The 9162-nt window shown below is 31.3% G+C and overlaps 1 protein-coding gene across 1 annotated transcript; it reads left to right on the top strand.

The window, feature by feature from the left end:
• Positions 1–3995: 3995 nt before the first annotated feature.
• LOC127702013 (sex peptide receptor-like) lies at positions 3996–5808 on the top strand. The gene has a single exon (XM_052205990.1). It carries the CDS (start codon positions 4654–4656, stop codon positions 5713–5715), a length of 1062 nt encoding a protein of 353 aa, XP_052061950.1. The 5' UTR covers positions 3996–4653; the 3' UTR covers positions 5716–5808.
• The last annotated feature ends 3354 nt before the right edge of the window (positions 5809–9162 follow it).

The raw sequence follows: 9162 nt of genomic DNA, 5'->3' as shown, positions 1-9162 counted from the left end.
AAAATGTCGCAATCGCGATCTAAATTCTACACCGTATGCCAAAATCTGTTTTAAGTTCGTATTCAAAGAAAAAATATTAATGAGTTTTCTTCTTAACACTTATAACTGAAACATCACTGAAATCACTTGCAAATCTAACCACATGGAAAATGACCCCTTTTAAAAGTATACAACGTCAACATCAAGGGGAGGTTAAACACTATCGTGACAAAATCTGTTATCATACATCACGGTATGATTGAATAAATCTATTGGCTAATGAAAGATCAAGTGGTGTGAATTAATTGAGATATATTCGTCCAATTCGGCAGGGCCGGTGAATAACCTCTACAAATTGTACCGTCCGGTGAATAACCCAGAGTTGATAATTTTGGTTATCCCCCTCCTTAGAGGGCCGTTATTCTATAGTATAAAAGTTTAACTCTGACAAAGACATCGTACACTTTTTATTTCATTTTAGGATACAAGGAGTTCAGATTCATGACTTTAGGGGTTATGAAAAAAAAAATTCTTGATATTTGGACAGAAAAAGTCACCTGATGTCCGCATGTATTGCGTAAAATATCTACAAGCAATAAAATCAAATTAGCTCTAAGAAGCGGTACTGTATGAATAATGCTTATCAGAATACCAGTCACTTATTTAAAATCATCAACATTATTGAGCTAAAAAAAAACAAAACAAACATAAAAAACTCCCCGAAAAAAAAACAATGGTTCTGTTCTGTTATTTGCAAGTCTAATATTGCATTATTCATGTTATTGTAGTTTGTAATTTGAAATAATGAAACATATCTTTTTTAAACATTGTTTGGAAAGCTAATTAACAAAAAAAAAATTTGACTAATTGGTTATTTATGTACATTGAGAATCGGATATCTCTATATTGCATGAACGATTAAATCAATATTGCAACATATTTCATAGATTGTTATACATATCTTTGTAATCATATACTGCTCATTAAGAAATGGTTATTCATTTGAAGTTATTTCCGTTTTATGTCATATTCTATTAATTTTGTACTACTGTAATTGTAACATGCACATAATAATTCCAATATATTCTTTCTTCTTCCAACATTAATAGAATTATTTTTCATGTAAAATGTAATTAGCTTAATGTTTCATATATGTTTATGCTTTGTAGCATATGGTTATTTCATGTTTTAGTTCAATGATATGCAGACGTGTACAGATGTAAATGTTTGTTTAATCTCTACTGTGAACTCCAATTATATTGTATATATTCTAATATTCCATTCAGTTACATTTGTTATGTTTTCATGGTTATCACAGATCTTGTGTGATAATGATTTAGTTACTAGTTAGTCTCTGTTGAAGTATAAATAAAGGTGAACTAATTTCAAGGTTCAGAAAAAAATCTACTAGTATCAGTGTTTTAAAAAGTTGAGGTATGCATTTCACTATATCGGAGTCTGTCATAGGTTATATCGTTTACTACAGACTCCCTACGAATCTATAAAGGTTCAGAAATCAATAGGGGGTGAGGCGAAGGGTATAACGATTTATCGTAAACTGGACTTTTTTTTTGAGAAATTGAATGCTTTTTATAATTTTTAGGGGGTGTAAAAGAGTTGACCGAAGCACATTTTGTATGAAGCATTTCATATTAATATTATATGCGCACGATCAACGCTTTTACAACCCTATAAAATTATAAAAAGAAGCATTCAATTCTTATAATTACATTTTTACGCTACAACTATGAAATTAAGAGTCAAGCTTTTCGTTTGTTTTTCAATGCACTATTTTAACACATTCTAGGATAGCAAGTGTAGTCAAAGCTTTTGTTTTTATACGGAAATAGATAGTGGAGTGCATATTGATTGTGGTCAGGCAATCAAAATTAAGGATTTTAATGAAACCTGCATGTTATGTAATTATTTGAGGAATGACTGTAATATTTTTTTCTGTCTATGAAGAAATAACATCAAAAATTCCATTTCAAAGGAGTAAATCATAAAAAAAAAATGTCTATGAGCTGATAGACAAAAAACTTTCACCCAATCAGAAGACGTGTTTACGAAAGCCTATTAGGGTCACAAAAAAAAATATTTATCTCGTCGTTATATTAAGGAAAGTGAATTATTAGAGAGTATTTGTTAAGGGGGATTTTATAAACGTGTCATGAAAACCAGGAGGAAGATTTGTAGACATAATATAGATAATTATCGCAACTCGGGTAAATAAGTGACGATGTGAATGGTTTAACAGCGTCACGTGGTGACCACCTATGGATTCATATTTCATAGTGATATCATTACTTCACGTCAACTTTTATTGGTATTGTATCTCATTGTTTATTTTTATATAATTTAATTTTGGATGTTTTTAATTTTTTTGTGTGACCCTAATAGGCTTTCGTACGTGTTACATTCAAAATCAAATTATATAAAAAATAAACAATGAGATACAATACCAATAAAAGTTGACGTGAAGTAATGATATCACTATGAAATTTACTGACTCCTTATGAATCCATAGGGGGACACCACGTGACGCTGTTTAACCATTCACATCGTCACTTATTTACCCGAGTTGCGATAATTATCTAAATTATGTCTACAAATCTTCCTCCTGGTTTTCATGACACGTTTATAAAATCCCCCTAAACAAATACTCTCTTATAATTCACTTTCCTTAATATAACGACCGACATTTACTATTAATGGTATAAGTCTGGCCGTATATACGTATATGTATTGAAGATTTCTTAAACTATCATATAAATATAAAAGGCCAGCAAAGGCAAATTTGTTAAATGATATTTTTTATTATTAAAAATTAGCATATGGCTTTTAAACCTAAATCAAAACTGTAATCTTTATTTGAATTAACAAATGTATATTTACAGCTGCCACTTATGTTACATTATTGTAAACAAAGGCTTGTAGGCTGATTATCATTAATGACACGCATATGATTCCTTTAAAGATGGATAGACGGATTAGTGTATAACGTCCAGTAGCAAATATTACAAATTGCATGTATTTCAGACGAGATAATGTTTATGTGATATGATTATGAACCCTGCTTTGTACTTAACCGAATAGCTGCGCCGTATGTTTATCATTCAGATTCTCAAGGCAACAGTCTGCAGGCAAATATATTTTTTTTAAACATGTAGCAAGAGCTGTGGTAACTGGAAGAAAAGCGAGGCTCGACAAGTTTTTCTCCAGTTTCGAAACGAGTACAAATACATTGTACGATTTGACATTGACGTTTAAATGTTCATTTTTTTATAATTCCCAGTCGTTTAGTAAATATATCAACATTTCTTAGACGCGGACTGCGAAGAAAACATCAACAATGAACTGTGACGTAAACGATCATTTGAATGTAATCATTCGCTCGCAACAGAAGCAGGATACCATGAGACTATATAAGTAAACTATACGTATATCGCTTCGTGTTATCTTTACACCTATATTTAAATTTGGTCAATTGCAAGATAAACACTATTTCGGCGACGTGTATAAATTATTTATGATATCAATATTTCCAGTTAGTCTAATTGTGTTGTCAGAAAAATGAATTGCAAATGTACACATTACAAGCTTTAATAAGTTAAAGTTTATGAATATTACATCCTTCCTTAAAATATGCAAATAGAGTCATAGAAAACAAAAGGACACAACATTCAAACAATAAATCAATTTAATACAAAGAACATACAATTTCCATGGCCTAACAGTTGTGCATTTTACATAATGATGATTTTTACATTTTTTCCCATAAAAAATTTAAAATATGTTTCCATTCATAAAAAAATTTGCAACAATTAATCAATATGCATGTTGGAAAGAGTATACTTTAGTTAGTGTCAATCAGTTCGCACGTCAGATTTCTTTACAACTAAAGCTTGATTGGTATTGGACAAAACAATCCTCCTCTCTACGAACTACCCTGTTTTTATTGATCATCATTAGTTAAACCAATATTAGATACAGACATAATACACTTTATTAGTGATTGGTAAAATAACATTTTCACTGCTGGACGGTGATAATTTTAAATATAATGAATGACATACGTTGAGAATCCGTTTACTAAATTTGGATGTTTTACTGTATGTTATTAACCGATGGACACGTTGGAAATATTAGAAAATTGTTTCCAATATATTTCATCACTTTTAACATAATACGACTACGTTTTCTTGATTGGTAGTTGAGGCATGATCGGACCAAGTTAAAACTTCTATAGGTGTCTTTTGTAGGCAGACTAAAAGTTCATTAACGAATCTTTGTGTTTAAGTTATAACCTAAGATAAGTGAAAAGGAATGGTGCGATGCTTAAGCTATCATAAAGATCTAATGACTTTGCACGGTAACTGTCGATTCTTAGATCACGGAAAATGATTTATTGCAAATGACATTCTAGCGTGATGCAACAGATTGATGGTAGTTATATACATATTGTTTTCTAAATGACGATAATTTGAAACTTAGAAGTGACAAACTAGATTCCTTGAGTACGATAACGGGGATTGCCGAACTGTTAATAACTCATTTAGTAAATATAGTCTTACCATACAGAAATGTTTTCGCCAATAATGATAATCACAACTTACTTTTGAAAAAAAAACATCTGTCAAAATTTCATGTGAAATAAACTAACTGAAGTTCAAAATGGAGAACAATTCGACAGTGGACTTTTATTACAGGGCTAACAATTACCCAGCTGGCTTTTGGATTTATGGAGTAATTTGTCCGATTATATCTGCTTTTACGCTGATTTTTAATATGCTTGTAATTGTAGTTTTTCTTAAGCGTAAAATGCGATCGCCAACCTCAGCGCTGTTAATTGGGTTGGCGGTTTCGGATATTCTTGCAGCCAACGTGATAAATATAGCGTTTGTTTACGTTCATGGATTTCTTGACGTTACCAAACCTCTACCGTATCCAATGTGCATTATTTACAATGTAACGTCAAAGTTAGCACCATCATTTCACACCACTTCTGTTTGGATTACAACTGCACTCGGAATTCAGAGGTTTATCATTGTTGCTTTTCCGATGCAGGGGCCTAGATTTTGTTCAATAAGAACGAGCACTGTTATAATAATAGGTACGTACGTTCTTTCATTCTTAATGTATATTCCGTCATTTTTACAAGGGCGGTTTGATCCGGTCACAATTCTTGATGAAAGTGGGAATGAAATTACCGTCTGCAACTGTACGAGAGGACAAGAGATCCTTTCAATTAATAAACTTCAAAACGTACTAAGAAGTGTTTTCGGACAACTCGTGCCGTGTGCAATACTATTCTTAACCACGCTTCTTTTGTCTAGAAAACTGAAACTGGAAACCAAGAGAATTCTTCAACTACATAAGCATGAAAATACAGAGACAGAAAGACGAGATTTCAGACAGATTCGGAGAACCTCTCAGATGATTATTGTTTTGGTCTCAATTTTCTTATTCGTTGAGATTCCAAATGGAATAGTATTTGCCTTATTTGTGTTTTATCCTGAGCTATTAGAATCCAACACAGAACAGATTCAAATATTATCTATTGTTCTAAATCTTCTTGTATTTATCATTTATCTGATAAATTTCTGGATATATGTTACACTAAGTCGTCAATTTAGGAGGGAGCTAAAACTTTTATGCGGACGAAAACTGTGTGGATATCGTGAGAAAATAAATATTGGAATGTCAACAACTTTCACTTCAATACCAATGACATAGTAAATATGAGTTAATTCAAATGTGGTTTGTTTTTGTTACCTTTTCTTTGAGTTTATTTGATGAAACGTATATAAAAATTTACTTAGAAATATTTGTAAGTGTTCTCTCATATTGTTCTATAATAATGCAAAGAATATGGAAGAAATAGAAAACAATCCCTATTTCAGATAAGAGAGTTGAAACGTAGAGACACAAATATACAAATAAGAATCTGGTTTGAAGTTTATAATTAGTCCGTAGTCTTTCATTGTGAATTTTATTTTAGCGCCACATTATTCTTAAAATATTACAAAACTGGTTCGTAGTTATATCTATTATAACATTTCCATAATATTCGTTAAAATTATTACGTCTTATTACTTCTATTGTTGAATGCCCCATTGAGTACCATGCAGTTACCAACAATATCTGGTGTACGCAGAAATTAGATGTACGATGTGGACATCCTTTAGTCCTATATATATTTCAATTTGTTTCACATTATAACCTCCCGATTTTATATTTCTGATCACCCGGTTTTATATTTGTAAAGCAAGTGTAAAACAATATGCAGTCAGTGTGGGGTTGTTGATATTGTGTGTACTGTGTGTATTGTGTGTACTGTGTGGTTATTTTGGAGATCCCTGTTATCCCTCCTATTGTATTAATCGTTTTAGATGAATTGTGATTGGTCAGAAGCTGATAATTATTTCACAATATTAGAATCTTCTCTAGCAACAAACCTATTATACAACTTTTATCCTTGAAAAAGGTAAAAAAAAAAAAACTATAATCGAGAAACAAAATTCTTTATTTTGTTCGTAATTTTTAGTATGTATACTCCAACAGTTAGCTTGTTGCTCAAGAGAATATGTCCATCACAATAATTTCTTTAAACAATACTGGTTATATTCTGCATAAAAATATTGTCATTTGCTACAAAATTTTTATGATCGAAGAAATGAGTTGTTCGGTCGTTTAGCATTTTCATAAGTGTATGTAGACAGATTTCCATAAACGATTTCATTATTTTAACGATTTTTACCTTCACCGATTCATTGAGACTATTGAAAAAAAGAAAGAACATACCTAGGAAAAAATTTGGAACCATAAGTAGAAGAAATAATAGACTACATGTCTGAAAACAAAACCCAGAAAAGTTCAACAAAACACTACACGAAGATTGAACAACACGAACCACTGAGCAATATGCCAGCTACAAAACAATATATCATTATATTGACTTTTCGGAACACTTATATCTGTAATATGCATGTTTTGTATGGAAATAAGTAGTAGGCCATCGTCTGAAGATGATGTATATATCTAATATGGACCTGGAAGAAGAACTGCTAAGTTAATTATACGTTATAAGTTTGGTCACGCAATTCATGAACTTTAAAGTAAATATGGTAATAGCAGCTTATATATAATACTACAAGTCACTTATTTTTAGAGGAAGAAACCGTTTTTGTTTTTTTGTTCGATGCATTTCTGTGCTAATCGATATAAATGCCAAACAGTCAAATATCAGATATATTTAATTAAACGTCTTAAACTACAACACGGGGACAATTTATTCGGATCTGCTACGTACATAGCTTAATTAAAATAAATGAATCGGTTAACCATTTCCAAATAACAGGAAATAGTTATTATTCCTAAGTGAATTGTGATCATAGAACTTCATAAAATGCACATTATTAGTCGGATAGTCGGAATATTTACTGCGACAAAATAAACATTTGCTGCATCGTAAATGTTATAAATCATTTGATATTGCGTCAATTTCTAGATCAAAACTCAGAAACTCATATATTTTAATTTATTGAATTTATTTTTGATAGTTTCTGATAGTAAGTGCAAAACAACTTTTTTTATTTGTTTGTTCATATAGTTTGATTTGAAGTATCGTTGGCTATAAACAAAGCAACACATTTAATAAATGATAATAAATAAGCTTCAGACCAGTTGTTTTCTGATTACGTCAAAGCCCTTTCTTTATATCTTGAAAGTCTTACGTATTAAATGCAAACTCCACACAATCGCTACTTGTTTTACATTAAAAAAAAACTCTCCAGGCATAATAAATCGTTATCGAAAATAGTCTGACAAGAAGAGCTACAATTTTGGATTAGATGGATGGAACCCAAGTGCCTTCAAAGATTACAAAATTTATAAACTGATATAGAAAGCTTTATGCACGAAACATATCTGAATGCTGAAGAAATTATACTCGTATTATAATGCTTACTGTAATTCCCAATCAAACCAAAGCGCTTTATATTCAAAGACAATTGCTAAAATTGAAAAAGCCCCAAAATGTTCTATAAAACAAACTAAAAATACATAATAAACAAAAAATGGGACATCATTTCAAGGTTTCAATGGCATTAATTCTTAGACGCATGATTTTTTTGGCTTTGAACTATCGTTAAGTAGCTGCGAGTACTCTCACATCTATACTTTGTGTCTTTTGTGTTTTTGTTAGGGTATTTATGTGCTTTTCATCGATCTGATGAGTTAAGCCCTTTTCAACTAATATTTATAGTTTGTTAATTCGTAATTTTAACCCCAGGTTAAGGGAGGGTTTGGCGCCAGCAAACATATTTAACCACTATTAAATTACAGCTTTAAAAAACAACTAATTTTATCATATCTGAATTTGGTAACATCCTCGTCCTTTGGTCTACGGTGGATAATTGTCTCATTTGGCAAGCTAACCACATCTCCTTATTTTGATTTGCATCTTAATAAATTTTCCCAAAAGCTTTTTTTTATTTTCCTTTTTATTATCATTATAACTTCATCCAATGAGCACAGTGTGTAGATATCACAGTTGTGTCGGTCCTTTAGAGCTAGTGTCCAATACTTTGAGAGGTGTATTAGAGGAAAACAAATGTGTATCATAAGCTGCCTAGTCCCATAGTATACTTTGTATCATCTGTACAAAGAGGTATAAGAGCTATTAAAACCCATTAGGGCAATTAAAATACCACGGCGAAGAATAAAATCGACAAAAAGACAAACAACTATTCCCAAAACATTACACAGAAAACTTAAGACTGATCAACACAAACCCAATACAAAATATGAATGCGGCTCAGATGCTCCGGAAGGGTAAACAAACCATGTTCCACTACTGGCACATCCGTGTTACTAATTGGAAGTACAAATTCAGTAATCATTCACAATAGAAGAAAAACAGTATAACACAAATATCAAAAAGAGGCTGGAATTGTGGCTACGACAAGATGGTCATATCAGTTAAAAGTTGGCATATAGGTCGTCAAAGATAAATGTGGCACAAATAATTGCACACATATTTCCAATAGTGTTCCTTTCTTTAATCAATTAGAACAAAAGGATCGACCTTTTACAGCTTTTCTATAAAAGCATGCAAAGCAAACCTTTGATCAACTTGCTTGCTATGTTTGTTTGGATGTTTGTAAACAACAGGTAGGTAGT

The sequence above is a fragment of the Mytilus californianus genome, unplaced genomic scaffold (assembly GCF_021869535.1).
Source record: "Mytilus californianus isolate M0D057914Y unplaced genomic scaffold, xbMytCali1.0.p SCAF_5, whole genome shotgun sequence".
Lineage (NCBI taxonomy): Eukaryota > Metazoa > Mollusca > Bivalvia > Mytilida > Mytilidae > Mytilus > Mytilus californianus.
Note: the sequence above shows the minus strand (reverse complement) of the source record. Positions and strands in the feature narration are given on the sequence as shown.

Excerpts from the sequence above, each read along its gene's own strand:
- LOC127702013 (XM_052205990.1), top strand. The coding sequence starts at position 4,654 with ATGGAGAACAATTCGACAGTGGACTTTTATTACAGGGCTAACAATTAC.